General features: G+C 37.1%; 1 protein-coding gene and 1 long non-coding RNA gene across 3 annotated transcripts; one reads left to right on the top strand and one right to left on the bottom strand.

Annotated features, from left to right (window-relative positions):
- Positions 1-1,061: 1,061 nt before the first annotated feature.
- LOC121404384 lies at positions 1,062-11,233 on the bottom strand. The gene is made up of 3 exons (XR_005967950.1): positions 10,984-11,233; positions 1,546-1,563; positions 1,062-1,394 (listed from the first exon to the last, which is right to left on the bottom strand). It is a non-coding gene; the product is annotated as an uncharacterized LOC121404384 (long non-coding RNA).
- LOC111081699 (cytochrome P450 307a1) lies at positions 10,828-16,837 on the top strand. 2 transcript variants are annotated; one of them, XM_022377834.2, is made up of 2 exons: positions 10,828-11,477; positions 15,296-16,837. In XM_022377834.2, the coding sequence occupies exons 1-2, from the start codon at positions 11,069-11,071 to the stop codon at positions 16,600-16,602; spliced, it is 1,716 nt and encodes a 571-aa protein (XP_022233526.1). In that variant the 5' UTR covers positions 10,828-11,068; the 3' UTR covers positions 16,603-16,837. The 2 variants fall into 2 exon arrangements, with proteins under 2 accessions (XP_022233526.1, XP_022233527.1); XM_022377835.2 differs by lacking the exon at positions 10,828-11,477 and adding an exon at positions 12,433-12,568 and having other exon boundaries at positions 15,296-16,836.
- The last annotated feature ends 265 nt before the right edge of the window (positions 16,838-17,102 follow it).

Genomic DNA, 17,102 nt, shown 5'->3' on the forward strand with positions numbered 1-17,102 from the left:
GTCTTTGTCGTAGGTCAGGACCAGCTCTGCCGGGCCGTTGCTTCTGTTTATTTTCTTTAGGAATCAAATTCAAGCTCCCTCAAACACAGATCTCGTTGTTGTTGCCCGCCGACAACAATGTATTTATGGTGTGGTGTAACGTTTCTTGCTTGCGTTTATCGCAACCAAAAAAAAAAAAAGGGGGTTTTGTTTTTATTTTTTTCCTTTTTTTCTATTTTTTTATTTTCACTATAGGGCGATTATGAAGAAAGGTTTCACTTACATGTTCCTTCTTCTGGTGTATTGATTCTAGCTGGAAAGTTCTAGTTCTGAGTTGTTGTCTTCTCTCGTCGCCGCTGCCCAAAGCCGTCCGCTCTGGTGTAACGGTTTGGGGTTGATTAAATGCCTTTTATTTACACTCGAGGCTACGAGCTTTTGCGTGCAATTGATGTACGCGCCTTTCTTCACCGTGATTTTTGATTCCTGGTGGTGTGTTGCGGCGATCTATTTACCGATCTCCCGCGGGCGAGGCTTTTTGATAATAATCTTTGTGTGTTTTGAGCGGGCGTTGTCTCCGCACTCCACAGTTTCCACTTTCTTTTAGCTTGCTTTTGAGCGGGCTTTGTCTCCGCACTCGATGTTTTTTGGTCTTTTTGTTTGACCCTTCGTTGCACTTTTAGCCGATTTTCACTTAGCGGGCGTTGCTCCGCGCAAAATTACTCTCTCAGGGGTGGTTTCTTTTTATCGCGTTGGGCGCCAGTAATGTTTAAATACGACACGGGTATTTAATGTAAAGTATTATTTATTTCATGAATGTAATTAAACTTGCAAAAGAATACAATGAGAGATTAAGTACCCGCAAGGCGAGACGTTGATACGTGAATGCCACTCGGCCGGTAATTAACAACTAACTTAAAAACCTAAACTTCCCAGCTACGGGACCCTTGGTTGCCAGCCACGGCACTCGTCGCTGTCCAGCAAAAGTGCTGACCTTGCGCCTCGTGCGTGGTGTCCAGTAGCGGCCGGCATCCGGCGACCGCGACGACGGCGATCCCACGGTTGACGAAGCTGCTTACCTTGCGATATCGCAGAATTCGTCCAACCCAATGGACAATCCAGTTAACTCTTGTTAACTCAGAATTCGTCCAACCCAATGGACAATTCAGTTAACTCTTGTTAACTTGCATACAAGAATTGGTTTCCTATGCTGAGGGCAATTACAAAAAAAAAATGGGCTCCGTGGGAAATGGGCCTGGGCATCGCTGGCCTACGCTTTTGTTTGTCTTTTGCCAGGGAAGGGAGCCGTCAGTTGGATACTTTCAGACTTTATTCTTTTTCATGTATGATTTGTTATATTTTGTTATTATTTACGATGGAATGAAGTTTATTTAGCCAAATATCCTTAATTTTTAAATCTGCAAGCGAGTAGAAATCGATATTATAAATTTGTAAACAAAAATCTGTGTGTAAACAGCTATCTCCGCAACGCGAGCACCAAATTGCCTGCGGTTTAATTGATAGCCAGAGTATGTGAAATTGTTTCTACACTTTTGTATAGAACCTTACCTTTCTACAAATTGGTTCCTAGAAAAATAAAAATTAATCAAAAAAAATGTCAAATTTGTCTAAAAATGTGTGTTTAATTTCATTTTGTGTCATTCTGTAGAACAGAATATTTTATGATAGATTTGGTTTTTATACCTTTATGTATGAAAAATTGTTTTCTGAAAAAATTTTAATTTGTGTAAGTATATTTGTTGCTTTTGCTTGTTTGGACGTTGATATGCAATGACTGCACCATCAAGTGGCCCATGCGACACCAAGCCGAAGCCTGTTACGCGCGGAACCCAGGCAGAAACGAAGCCCCTCCTCCCGCCCAACATGACGCGCGACGCGTGTTACCGAACCGATCGCGAGCATGCAGGAAAGATAGGTGTTAGACTAAAATTCGAGGAAAATTAGAGCTAAACACAACTCAAAGAGCTAAACATGCAAAGATAGCTAATAAATAGTACTAATTACGGGAAAGGTATGTTAGTATTAGTGATTTAAGAAGAGGAAGGGAATTAGTAGTGGATAAGGTAGAGGGAATTGAAGTCCGAGCATAGGACCCTAAATGGTTCGGGCAAGGAATAATTCGATCTACAAAGCGGAAGGAACAAAGGAATAAAGTTTCTAGTAGATCTAACAGGAATCGTATAGTTTATGCGGCTCAACAAGTCAGGGCTATCTACGTCACCCTTGATCAGGTTGTGCATAAAAATCACACCAAGCATTTTTCTACGACTAACTAAGGTTGGAGGGTTTATTAAAAGCAATCTACGAGGGTAAGATGGCAGTCTCACACCTGCATCCCAGTTAAGGCCACGCAGAGCAAAAAATAAAAAGTTTTTCTGGACTGATTCTATACGGTTTTGGTGTACTTTGTACTGGGGGCACCATACACAAGAGCCGTACTCTAAAATCGAACGAACAAGCGAGATATAGAGAGCCTTCGTTTTATAGGCGTCGTCAGAATACACTGTCCTTATACTTATACACAGAGTTTAACATCATCCGCATACATGAGTACTCGAGAGTTTGTTAATACTAAAGGCAGGTCATTAATAAAGATTGGGAATAGGAGCGGGCCTAGATGGCTGTCCTGTGGTACTCCAGAAGTAACCTTAACAGGTGAAGAGAAGGAGTTTTTGAAGAGGACTCTTTGAGACCTAGAACGAAGGTAGCTAGAAATCCATCTCAAAAGATTAGGCGAAAACCCTAAAAGGTCAAGTTTTTGTGCTAAAAGGGAATGGTTTACAGAATCGAATGCTTTACTAAAATCAGTGTAAATGACATGCGTCTGCAAGTTACCTTGAAAGCCTTTAATGATAAAAGAGGTAATCTCTAATAAATTTGTGGTTGTTGATCGTCGCCTTATAAATCCGTGCTGGGACGGAGATATAAGTCATTTGCAGAGATGTTGCAAGTGCGGAGTTAAAATTTTTTCAAACATTTTAGGAATAGCGGATAACTTAGATATACCTCTATAATTATTTGCATCAGACTTGCTAACATCAGCATCAGACTTGCTACCTTTCTTATGGAGCGGAATAATAAAAGATTCCTTCCAGATGGGGGGGAAGCATGAAGAGTTAATGGATAGGGTGAATAGTTTAAGCAAGGGTCCACACAGAGCGTCGGCACAGTACCTGAGTACACAGCCGGGAACTCCGTCGGGACCTGGTGAAAACATCGGTTTAACTAGTCGAAGATCATGAAGCAGCTTTCATTTAAGAAGGGGCTGAAGATGCTATTCGACCTTGTAAACTGTATGGATACGGCTGACCAGAGTAGCTTTCATGAGAATAGGTTGTTTGGAAAAATTTGGCAAAAAGATCGGCAATTGCCTGATCATTGTTTGCTGACATATTGAGAAAAGATAACGAGGATGGATGTGCGGACGTTCTACGCTTACTATTTATGATTATCATTGTATAATTTCGAGGAATTCCTAAATTAAATTTTTCCTTTCTTTTTTGGTATGGGCTTCCAAAAATCTTTTATTTTTAAAGTAATTTCGGATGCTCAGAATGGAAAAAAAGGGATAGAGCTTCGGGCAATTAAAAGTAAAATTTAGGTTGAAATTGAGGGTCCCACAGCTTAATTGTATCGTGCGCTTGTCAAAAAATACGATGTCAGCGACAAAAATGTGAAAAAGTGTACGAAAGACATGGGAGTGTTGGGAAATGTTCTAAAAAAAAACCGTTCCTAAAGTCACAGAAGTACAGCGAGAGACAATATAACTTCGGCTGCGTGCGCTTTCTAGAAATTTTTTTTCTGTTAGCTGTTCAAAAGTTTTCATAATGAATGATGAGACAGTAGAGGGTCATGAATGGACTCCGAAATATTACTTTAAGCTTTCTAATACTAATAGCCTTTTTACACTGGGCGCGTCTGCTATCGATATCGGAAGGTTCGGGCAAGGAATAATTCGATCTACAAAGCGGAAGGAACAAAGAAATAAAGTTTCTAGTAGATCTAACAGGAATCGTATAGTTTATGCGGCTCAACAAGTCAGGGCTATCTACGTCACCCTTGATCAGGTTGTGCATAAAAATCACACCAAGCATTTTTCTACGACTAACTAAGGTTGGAGGGTTTATTAAAAGCAATCTACGAGGGTAAGATGGCAGTCTCACACCTGCATCCCAGTTAAGGCCACGCAGAGCAAAAAATAAAAAGTTTTTCTGGACTGATTCTATACGGTTTTGGTGTACTTTGTACTGGGGGCACCATACACAAGAGCCGTACTCTAAAATCGAACGAACAAGCGAGATATAGAGAGCCTTCGTTTTATAGGCGTCGTCAGAATACACTGTCCTTATACTTATACACAGAGTTTAACATCATCCGCATACATGAGTACTCGAGAGTTTGTTAATACTAAAGGCAGGTCATTAATAAAGATTGGGAATAGGAGCGGGCCTAGATGGCTGTCCTGTGGTACTCCAGAAGTAACCTTAACAGGTGAAGAGAAGGAGTTTTTGAAGAGGACTCTTTGAGACCTAGAACGAAGGTAGCTAGAAATCCATCTCAAAAGATTAGGCGAAAACCCTAAAAGGTCAAGTTTTTGTGCTAAAAGGGAATGGTTTACAGAATCGAATGCTTTACTAAAATCAGTGTAAATGACATGCGTCTGCAAGTTACCTTGAAAGCCTTTAATGATAAAAGAGGTAATCTCTAATAAATTTGTGGTTGTTGATCGTCGCCTTATAAATCCGTGCTGGGACGGAGATATAAGTCATTTGCAGAGATGTTGCAAGTGCGGAGTTAAAATTTTTTCAAACATTTTAGGAATAGCGGATAACTTAGATATACCTCTATAATTATTTGCATCAGACTTGCTAACATCAGCATCAGACTTGCTACCTTTCTTATGGAGCGGAATAATAAAAGATTCCTTCCAGATGGGGGGAAGCATGAAGAGTTAATGGATAGGGTGAATAGTTTAAGAAAGGGTCCACACAGAGCGTCGGCACAGTACCTGAGTACACAGCCGGGAACTCCGTCGGGACCTGGTGAAAACATCGGTTTAACTAGTCGAAGATCATGAAGCAGCTTTCATTTAAGAAGGGGCTGAAGATGCTATTCGACCTTGTAAACTGTATGGATACGGCTGACCAGAGTAGCTTTCATGAGAATAGGTTGTTTGGAAAAATTTGGCAAAAAGATCGGCAATTGCCTGATCATTGTTTGCTGACATATTGAGAAAAGATAACGAGGATGGATGTGCGGACGTTCTACGCTTACTATTTATGATTATCATTGTATAATTTCGAGGAATTCCTAAACATTAAATGGATTTAGAAAACAGCGATGCGAGCGGATCTGCTAGTAATACATAAATAAATAAATAAAAATGAGCTTTAAAGGTAAGGAGTAGTCGCGGTAATGTCTCTGAGCACAGCAGACCCTCGAAAATTGATATGCACATCATAACCCATCTCAGCCGAAAAATTAAATTTTTCCTTACTTTTTTGGTATGGGCTTCCAAAAATCTTTTATTTTTAAAGTAATTTCGGATGCTCAGAATGGAAAAAAAGGGATAGAGCTTCGGGTAATTAAAAGTAAAATTTAGGTTGAAATTGAGGGTCCCACAGCTTAATTGTATCGTGCGCTTGTCAAAAAATACGATGTCAGCGACAAAAATGTGAAAAAGTGTACGAAAGACATGGGAGTGTTGGGGAATGTTCTAAAAAAAAACCGTTCCTAAAGTCACAGAAGTACAGCGAGAGACAATAAAACTTCGGCTGCCAGCGCTTTCTAGAAATTTTTTTTCTGTTAGCTGTTCATAAGTTTTCATAATGAATGATGAGACAGTAGAGGGTCATGAATGGACTCCGAAATATTACTTCAAGCTTTCTAATACTAATAGCCTTTTTACACTGGGCGCGTCTGCTATCGATATCGGAAGAGACGCAATGAAGCAGTAAAGGCGTTTACATTGGCAGACGTGCGTCTTGAATTTTGTTTTGGGTGCTTGATGACAAGGAAAGTAAACAAATTTTGAGAAATCAACAGAATTATGCAAGACGACAAGAAAATGGACGAAAGAGAATTGATTCTTATATTTATTTATTATTTTCAGACATTTATTTGTAGAGCTTGTGGGAGTTCTTCTTAAAATTATGAAAACCATCGAAGTTCGTCTCCAGCAGTGTCATAATGGCATCAGGGGATCACACAAATGTTGTATGATAATAATACAATCAGTTTCAAGTATTTTATTTCATGATTTTAAGTATATTTTCACCTTTTTGCACAACCATTCATTTTAGCGCCAAAATTTGATTTTTTAACTACAAGTTTTTGTTGTTCTTAGCGGTGATAGTTGCGCTGATAGGCAGAAAAGTGCTAAAATGTGCAGTTAAGCGAAAAGCAATCGAATATATCGAATAGACGCACATGAATCAGAGACCGACGCAACTTTTTGCCACCACTAGGGCCCTATGCTTAACCTATGTAAAACAAACTGCGTCTTCGCCAAGACGCAAAGAAGCATGACGCAGTCCCAATGTAAACAGCCTATTAAATTACAAAAATAAAGTTTCCTAAGAAGGGCTTATTGTGGCTGGCCATAAGCGAGTGTGGAATCAGCGATCCTATCTTATTTATGGCAGCATTAGCTGTGAATGCGCAAAATAATAAGAACAATTGTCTACCGACGCTTAAAAAAATGTATTGATGTATCATGCAAATGATAATACGGTATTTTGGCCCGACTTAGCGTCTGCTCAATGCGCCACAGCAACTAATGAGGCTCTTGACCACTTGATCATTAAGTTTATGCCTAAGCTGAAAAACCCTCCGAATGTGCCTCAGTTAAGGCCAATTGAAAACTATAGTGCAAATTGAAAAGAAATGCTTGCAGCAAGGGATATAAGCTAAAAAAAATAATCACAGAAACCTTCTAAAATGGATACAAAGGGAATTCAGAAGGCTATGCGCAAGGTACTTTAAAATATAAGAAAGGCTGATATTACTTTAAGCTTTCTAATACTTAAATTACAAAAATAAAGTTTCCTAAGAAGGGCTTATTGGGGCTGGCCATAAGCGAGTGTGGAATCAGCGATCCTATCTTATTTATGGCAGGATTAGCTGTGAATGCGCAAAATAATAAGAACAATTGTCTACCGACGCTTAAAAAATGTATTGTTAAGTATCATGCGAATAATAATACGGTATTTTGGCCCGACTTAGCGTCTGCTCAATGCGCCACAGCAACTAATGAGGCTCTTGACCACTTGATCATTAAGTTTATGCCTAAGCTGAAAAACCCTCCGAATGTGCCTCAGTTAAGGCCAATTGAAAACTATAGTGCAAATTTGAAAAGAAATGCTTGCAGCAAGGGATATAAGCTAAAAAAAACATAGACTGCTTAACATTAATAATCTCAGAAATCTTGCTAAAATGGATACAAAGGGAATTCAGAAGGCTATGCGCAAGGTACTTTAAAATATAAGAAAGGCTGATAGCTATGGTCATGAAAGTTTTTTGTAAAACTTCAAAACTTCAGCTATATAAAAACATATGGAAAATTGAAGTTTATCAGACTTGGAATACATTTTTTATTTGTATTACAACGGTTGTTCGTATTTCATTGCTCATACCTTAATTTATTATATATTTTTTTTTTTATGGATTTATGACAAAAGTTAGGAGCATTTGATTTTAACTACGCCCATTTCAATCCACCGCTACTTCAAAGCTGATGCCATGTTGCAGGCTGATCACGTATACTGCACGGACCCAACCAACAAGGTAACAACCGCGGTCAAATTGTTGAAAAAATACCGCAAAAAATGATAAATTTTGATTTTGAATGCCTAATATTTCCCAGACAGTAAGCTAAACAGGATTTGGGTCCAATTTACAGCTGCAGTAATTAGCTTAGAATGGCAATACAAGAACGAGAAGTAGCGTGTGAGTCGCTTCTGGGGACGCGACTCTACTTATACCCGTACTCAGTTAGTATATACATTTTTGAGTAAATGATTTTTTAGAATTTTAGAATTAAAAAAAAATGTTACATTTTACATTTTTTTTTCTACATCTGTTATCTACATCTACAATGTATATTTTACATCTAACATGTATATTATAGATGTACTCGCGCACTGAACGCGGCAGAGTGTGCGAGCGAGAAAGAGAATGAAGAGCGTGTCTCTGGCTCTTCATTCTGGCTATAATTATGATCCGATCTGATTCAGATTCGGTATCTGGTAGATATGGGCGTTCTCTACGATACTGCGTTTTCAGTTTTATCGTATCTTTAAAATTGTGCCTGACACAGATTTTCGTCCGTCGTTGGAGTCGGAAGGAGACGGGGCGAAATTTTGAAATACACTTGTAGCAGTGTGATATCACATGAATCTGGAAATCAAATTTGGTTTTTCTAGCTCTTATAGTCTCTGAGATCTAGGCGCTCATCAAGACGGGCAGACGGACGGACAGACAGACATGGCTATATCGACTCGGCTATTGATGCTGATCAAGAATATATATACTTTATGAGGTCAAAAACGTTTCCTTCTTCTCCTTTACCAAAAATGTATAATACCCCTTAACTCTTTTTTGAGTACGGGTATAAAAAACATAATCTCGTATTATCTCCATTCTTTTCGTGAAACATTCACATCAGAGCATCACTGAGCTGCAGAACTCAACAATAATGTGACTGGTTTGCTTAGCAGATTAGAATATGGCACTACCTATCGACTGTCAATGTCTACGTTGATGATTTTTATCATGAATGATTGTACACAATTATCAATATTTCTTTTTCAATATATTGGATATTTATCGACGTTGGTAAAATCGCTTTGTAAATTTTCCATCTTTTATGGAAGGCGATTTGCGATTCTTATGACTGCATGGCCCATGAATTTTGTTTGTGGTAAGTATATCTAACTGAAGTTGATCAGTAGACGGATCTGAAATTTCCGCGGAAAAAAAACTGTCTATTTCCTCAGGGAGTATTTTGTCGATTAACCAAATTAGCATGTGTGCATCCTCATTTTTGCCGTTCAACTGAATACATCCAGCATTTTTTTTTGTCTGAATACGTGTAATTTTGTAATGAATCTCATTAAAGACTTAAATTTTTGTTTGAAGAATAATTTCAATAATTAATTGTGCTGATTAAGTAGTTCGTTCACCTCTCTAACTATGCGACTGGCTATTTCCAAATAAAGGCTATTGTAACCGCAACGTGCATCTACGCGATTGGCGAGTGCGCGATTTATGTCCTTACCACCCATGAAGTATATTTGTAAAAAATTATGCTTCGGTTGTCATTGGCAGCAATGTGCCTACTTTGTGGTACACTTGTCCTTTAATTTTAATTTTAATTTAATTTTCGAATAGACTTCAGGAAGATGTTTGAATCTGGATCCGTGGGGATGAGCAAGCTTTTCAATGGTTCCGGTGGTTTTTCAATTTGAGGTAGTTGCACTATTCCTGATGCAGCACATACCATTTGACTCATGTTAATGTTTGAGAGCGTGGCAATGGGAACATTCTTTGTCCTTAGAACCAAGCAATACTTTCTGATGTGCGGAATAGACGCAGGAACGAAGCAGATGTAAATGCTCTTTGTACTTGTTGGCGTTGTCTTTGTTCATTTCGTTGCACCGTCACACAAATCATGCAACATTATTGCGACAATATTATTTGTCACAAAACACTCTGAAAACTAAATCAAGGCACTAATTGTTCCAAAAACATTAAAACCGCAATTAGAAGTTAATTGGTGGTAATATGAAGATCAAAAATACTTTACTACCTATGCGCAGACCTACTTAATATACGACAAAAATTTCAAATAACACTAGTCAACACTAGAATTAGGCTGTGGCCCAAAATTTATATTCTTATAGATTTCGGGGTTTAAAAATGTTTAACGAATTATGGTTTTTTTTATGGTGTAGTTTTTTTTTAAAGAGTTTTTTAAAATCTGGTATTTTTTTTCAGAGGTAGTGCTTCTATTTTTCACATAACTTAAGTATTTTATATCTGGTTGCACAGAACTTTGCAGTTCTGAAAAGCTGACAAACGCAGCTATAAATCTGACCAAGACTTTTTGTATCTGCAGCTTAACGCCTGGAAGATATTAAGCTTTCAAATTCAAATTTCATCATTTTTTGCGGTATTTTTTTTTCGAAATTCTGTCTTTTAAAACTCGGGAAAAGTCGAAAAAAAATTATTCTTGGCCAACATTTTTGGTTTTGGATAAACGCATTAATTGGGCGTTTGAGGTATTGCTCATTAGAATCTATGGATAAACGGTCAATTTGGAGCCGTTTGACCAAAAAACGTCGGATTTGTAGCTGCGTTTGTCAGCTTTTCAGAACTGCAAAGTTCTATGCAACAAGATATAAGATACTAAAGTTATGTGAAAAATAAAAGCACTACCTCTGAAAAAAACCAAGAAAAAAATACCAGATTTGAAAAATTTTTAAATCCCGAAATCTATCAGAAAAAGTCATTTTGGTTCACAGCCTAAATCAAAAGTTAAATTTTGTCGAGTAGTGTAATCGGTCCAGCCGTTTGAGAGTTTTTTATATATATATATATAACAATTTCTTTGCTCAATCTTTGGCATTAAGTAATATCAACATTTAGCACCACCTTAAGAACACCTGAATACGTTCATACATCAATATACATACATGTTCGAGTGTGTAATCGTGTGTATGTATAAACATGTCAATACGTATGCCCATGAATATATGTATTTGTATACATATGTATGTACTTTTAACTTCCTAGGTTTGAGTTGGCTCACGTTGATCGGATTTACGTACGTTCATACATACATGTATGCACATTCAAATAAGAATGATATATAACTTTGCGCTTTAACTTTAGACATTCAAATGTGAAAACTAAAGAAAGTGCTTCGAATAACAAGAACGTTAAAAATGCGACTCAATCTTTGTCGCTGAGAGTGCATATAAATACCTGGCACAAACAGATATCTGGTTTAGTCGAGAATATTGAGCTAACTAGTAATTTCTTTGAGCGAACATTTGCGCAAGAAACAAGCATGTTTTTCTCGGTGTGCTATTTGATAATCGCTATTGGCTTTATATCGATAGTGATTTCTTACGTATTAATAATTTTTAAGTGCAATCGAAAAGCCACTATCAGAATCGGTATTTCTAATCCTGAAAAATCAATTAGAAAATTTGATCAGGCTCCTGGTCCGCAACCCTGGCCAATTATCGGGAACCTCGATCTATTAGGTCGATTTAAATGCAACCCTTTCGAGGGTCTTGGAGCATTAACACAGCAATATGGTGATATATATTCATTGACCCTTGGTCACTCAAGATGCTTGGTAGTAAATAGCTTAGATTTAATTCGAGAAGTTCTTAATAAAAATGGTAAATTTATTGGCGGACGTCCGGACTTTATACGATATCATAAACTTTTTGGTGGTGATCGAAACAATTGTAAGTATAAGCAAAATACAATGTAAAGTCTTAAACGTTTTTGTTATTAGTTTAAACAAATTTCTAAAAGAGGTCGACTGTTCATATCTACATATAATACATACATAAAGTCATGGGATTGAAATAATTTTGCAGCTATCAAAAATAACTATAGCTTGTTGAAAAAAGTTTTACAAAGCCTTTTATTACCCGTTTCCATAGGCGGTATTGATTGCACTGGCAGATTTATCAAGGCTTTGTTTGCTGTTCTTTACTCTTAGAAGGCCTTTGGGAACTCGTGCACCCACAGATAACACTATTCGACAAAATCGTACTTTTTTTGAATTTTTTGAAAACTTAGAGGTAACGCTTCTTTTTAATCCCGTACTCAAAAAAGAGTTAAGGGGTATATTTGTGGTAAAAGTGGATGTGTGCAACGCAGAGAAGGAAACGTTTCCGACCCCATAAAGTATATATATTCTTGATCAGCATCAATAGCGAGTCGATATAGCCATGTCCGTGTCCATGTTGTGGACGTAGAATATAAACTGTAGATGAATTATCTACATTGTTGATGTATATTCGCCATTGTAGATGAATTGTAGATGAAACGCCACATCAAATATTAAAAGTTTCACATAAATCATAAGCTCACATACATATATACTGACTGAGTACGGTATAGTATATATACTATATAGTATAAAAGTAAAGTCGCGGCCACAGAGCGATTCACAACGTTCCTTCTCGTTTTATTATGTTGTAAACTAAACTGTGTTCTACGTATATGTCTTAACAATCTCTTTCTGAAGCTAACATAAGTTTTTTAATTTTATTTTATAATGTACTAGCGGTCCGTGCGAACGTTGTCTTGCCATATTTTCTTGCCTTCAGATAAACTCCAGATTGATAATAAAAAAAATAGTTCAAATTTCAATATTAAAAATTTCATAGAGCAACGAATACAATGGTTTTGGCGAATGAGTCAAAACGGACAATTTTTACCATTCCACCAACGCAGCATATGCCGAGGTTTCCGATTGAAACTTCAATGCATTGCAATGCTGGTATACGACAGACAATGACCCGATATCAACGCAGCAAAGATCTGGGTAAGCTATTTCGCAATCGTATTCTAAAGCAGCGCGATTCAAGTCTACTGGTCGAATACCTCAGAATTGTGCAGCGCGAACCTGTGCAACCTGTGGAACGTCTCCAATTATTTACTTCTACACGTTCCTCCAGCGTTAGATTAATAGAGACATTCCAATTACCTATTTCACGACGTGTACGTCGGCCAAGGTTTGATCGTCTAGTAGCTGACATTGTATAACTCGATTGATGAATAATATCTTGAGTTTAGAACTAATCTTCGACTATGTTAATTGCCTCTTCGCCTACTTAACAGGCATTAGTCAAGCAAATAACTCAGTTGATTAACATTAACTGTAGCTTAGAACTGATCTTCAACTATAAAAATTGCCTCTTCGCCTACTTCCACACTTTTGTCGCGATCGTAGGTTAATTTTCTGAAATTTTGTTTCGTAAGAACAACTGAACAAAATTTGTTCGCGATCGATGTATTTTTTTAAGTAAAAACATTCTTCTGGCAAATACAAACAACTGAATAAAAATTTAAACCAAATCTGCCCAGCCGTTCTCACGTGGTAATGCACTATACATTTTTATCTTTCCATTTTTATACATATGTATAGATTTAAAATTAAAAATTATCTGCTAATATATATTACGAATGTTTATAGTATAGTATATAGTACAAAAAGATTAAAATTAAAAGAACAATAACAGTTCGATAAAAAGAAGAGATAAAATAAAAATAATTACAAATTAGAAGATTGTAGGTATAGGTGTATCTAACAGGCACAAGTATATTTTGTAATTTGTCAACAGAAACAGAAGACCGACAGATAAAAAATGAAAAATTAAAAAGAACGAGAAGCAACGTGTGAGTCGCTTCTAAAGACGCGACTCTACTTATATCCGTACTCAGTCAGTATTTACATTTTTGAGCATATAATTTTTTAGAATTTTAGAATAAAAAAAAATTGTTTTGGTACATCTGTTATCTACATCTACATATATTATGTATATTCTACATCTAACATGTAGATTATACATGTACCTTTTAGATTCTGCATCTCCTCCGCTAGGGGTTGCTCGCGCACTGAACGCGGCAGAGTGTGCGAGCGAGAAGGAAAATGTGTTGCGTTGTTGTTTGCCGGAGGGGGCAGGGGAAGCAACTGAAAATGAATTTCTTCATTCTGGCTATAATTATGATCCGATCTGATTCAGATTCGGCAGTCTGGTAGATATGGTCATTAGTTTAGTTTTATCGTATCTTTTAAAATGTGCCTGCCACAGATTTTCGTCCTTTGTGTTGGCGAAAGGGGGCGGGGCGAAATTTTGAAATACACTTGTAGCAGTGTGATATCACATGAGACTGAGATCCAGGCGTCAAACAAGACGGACAGACAGACTTGGCTCTATCGACTCGGCTATTGATGCCGATCAAGAATATATATACTTTATGGGGTCGGAAACGTTTCCTTCTCTGCGTTACACACATCCACTTTAACCACAAATCTAATATACCCCTTAACTCTTTTTTGAGTACGGGTTTTTGTATTCATTTAATGGCTTCCTCAATAGTGCTTATACCTAAGAGTACGGGTATAAAAATGTATGTGCTAATGTGCTTCCCTCGTCCATTAAATATAAAATAAAATGTGTGTTTGATGCCAGAGTTTTATTGACTTTATTATAGTCTAATTTTACTGGTATTCGGTATTCGATATTCGGTATTCAAGTTTCACTTGAAATCTTCACTATTCCTAGGTCCGAAAAGGTATATGTAAAATGATTGAAATTGAACTGATTAATTTTGAAACGCAATAGTTTACTGAACCTTAAAATAAATTATGGGCTTTTCTTGTTAGCGAACAGGTCACCGTACTCGTTATTTTAGTAACAAAAATCGATTTAAAACTTTGGAAAAGTACTTTGTACTTTGTCAGTACTTTGTCAATTATAAAACACTGATTTGGTGAACAGAAATTTTCCTCAGCATAAAACGAAAATTGCTTAATTAGCAGTACATTGGCCCTACTAGTGCCAGCCGTCAATCCACAGCTGAAGGTGAGCTGCCGGTAGAAGGAGAGAAAGTGCTCTCTTTTTGCAAATATAAAAAAACATTCATCAGGCACCGGGTTTCACATGCACTTTGCGTTTTACTTTTTAGCAGAAAGTCATACTTTTCATTTCAAGGCGCTCTAGAACCCAAAAAAGTTGATTTATTTACTCCCTGTACTGTTATGCGCCAAATTGTCTGCTGTTATACTCACGCGTTAGTGCCAGCCATACAAAAAGGCCCCTAGTATGTTTAACAGAGATTTATCGATAGCCAAATCGGGCTGCCACAGCTGTTCGGAGAAATTCACTATTTGTTGTTACCCTGACCAATTTTTTATACCCGTACTCACAAAGAGTTAAGGGGTATATTAGATTTGTTGTAAAAGTGGATGTGTGTAACGCAGAGAAGGAAACGTTTCCGACCCCATAAAGTATATATATTCTTGATCAGCATCAATAGCCGAGTCGATAGAGCTATGTCTGTCTGTCCGTCTTGTTTGTCGCCTGGATCTAAGCGACTATAAAAGCTAGAGCAACCAAATTTTGTTCCCAGACTCATGTGATATCACACTGCTACAAGTGCATTTCCAAATTTCGCCCCGCCCCTTCCGCCCCCACAAAAGACGGAAATCTGTATATATATATATATATATGTAAAACTTATTTTTTATCTATTTTTTATTTTATAGCACTTGCGCTGTGCGACTGGTCACACTTGCAACAAAAACGGCGAAACTTAGCTCGACGGCATTGTTCTCCGCGGGAATCGTCTCCATATTTTAATAAAATGTCTCAAATCGGCTGCAATGAGATCAACCACTTAATGCGTGAGCTAAGCAAAGCCCAACCTGGAAAACCCTTCGATATAAAAAAATTAATTCTTGGAGCTAGCGCCAATATGTTTTGCCAATATATGTGCTCGATACGGTTTGATTATAGTGACAAGGAATTTCGACGAATAGTGAGATACTTTGACGAAATTTTTTGGGAAATTAACCAAGGATATTCGCTAGATTTCCTACCATGGATGCTACCTTTTTATAAGAATCATACCAAAAAAATAGTGCAATGGTCCACAACAATACGTAAATTTATTTTGGATAGGGTTATTCATCAACGCGAACAAATGATCGATTTAGACGAACCTGAAAACGACTTTACAGATGCCTTACTGAGAAGTCTAAAAGAAGACCAAGATGTATCGCGTAACACGATTATATTTATGCTCGAAGATTTTATCGGTGGGCACTCGGCTGTCGGAAATTTGGTTATGTTAGCACTTGCCTACATAGCCAAAAATCCAACGATTGGTCGTAGAATTGAACATGAAGCTGATATCGTTTCAAATAAAGGGCGTCGCAGAATAAACCTTCATGACATGGACGCAATGCCCTATACAATGGCTACCATTTTTGAAGTCCTCCGATATTCGTCATCTCCTATTGTTCCCCATGTAGCAATGGAAGATACAGCTATTGCTGGATTTGGCGTCACGAGAGGCACAATTATTTTTATTAACAACTATATGCTAAACATGAGTGAAAAGTATTGGAACTCTCCCGATCATTTTGAACCGAAACGATTTCTGGATGAAAATTATAAAAGAAACACCTGGAAATATGTAAAATGCAACGACAATAGACGCAGTTCGGAGGAGTCTGACTCCGGTATAGAGTTTGAAAAAGAAACGGATGTACACACAATAATTATTGATAAGCTTTCAAGTAAAAAATATTCAAAAAAAAACAAAAAAACATATAAAGAGAAATGTGGATACCAGCTGAAAAAAAATATTCCTCACTTCCTCCCTTTTAGTATAGGCAAGCGCACGTGTATAGGACAAAATCTGGTTCGGGGATTTGGGTTCATTTTATTAGCAAATATTGTGCAGTCTTATAACGTCACCAGTGCTGATATATCCAAAATTAATATTAATCAGGCCAGTGTGGCCTTGCCGGCCAAATGTTTTCCCCTAGTATTGTGGCCAAGAACATAATAGCTTTGCAAAGACTCGTACCGAACATACATATATAAATACATACAAAAAATACCCTTATACCTCTTACAGTAATACCGCTGGATTAGGTCTTATAAATATTTTTAAAATTATTTATGGACACAAATAAGTCTAAAACTTAGTATAAACCATTTTTTAAAAGATGAATGCATGAAAATAGGCATAGTTGAATAAATCATTTTTGTAGAAGACTGAAAAATGTACTTAACTATTTATTAAATTATTAAATTTTTCTAATAAAATGATACTTGTTTATTTTTTAAATATTCCATCGGTTTTCTTATCTGCTGAATGTTATGTAGTTTTCTGTTATAGAAATAAAGGTCAACCGTTAGTAGTAGTGTAGTGTCATGCACTCATAAGTACTCCCCCTCTTATTTTCATACTCTGCTCTGTGGATTCGCAACTCAAACTGAACACCTGCGCTAGTGTCAGAATTTATGCTGAACTGCGCCTCGTATCGCTTCATCTTGCATTGC

This window comes from Drosophila obscura, unplaced genomic scaffold (assembly GCF_018151105.1).
Source record: "Drosophila obscura isolate BZ-5 IFL unplaced genomic scaffold, ASM1815110v1 contig_195, whole genome shotgun sequence".
NCBI classification, from domain to species: domain Eukaryota; kingdom Metazoa; phylum Arthropoda; class Insecta; order Diptera; family Drosophilidae; genus Drosophila; species Drosophila obscura.

What these genes read in the sequence shown, in the direction of transcription:
- LOC111081699 (XM_022377834.2), top strand. Translation starts at nt 11,069, where the DNA reads ATGTTTTTCTCGGTGTGCTATTTGATAATCGCTATTGGCTTTATATCG. An exon ending in TGGTGGTGATCGAAACAATT is followed by an intron (nt 11,478 to 15,295) that starts GTAAGTATAAGC and finishes TTTATTTTATAG; the next exon opens with CACTTGCGCTGTGCGACTGG.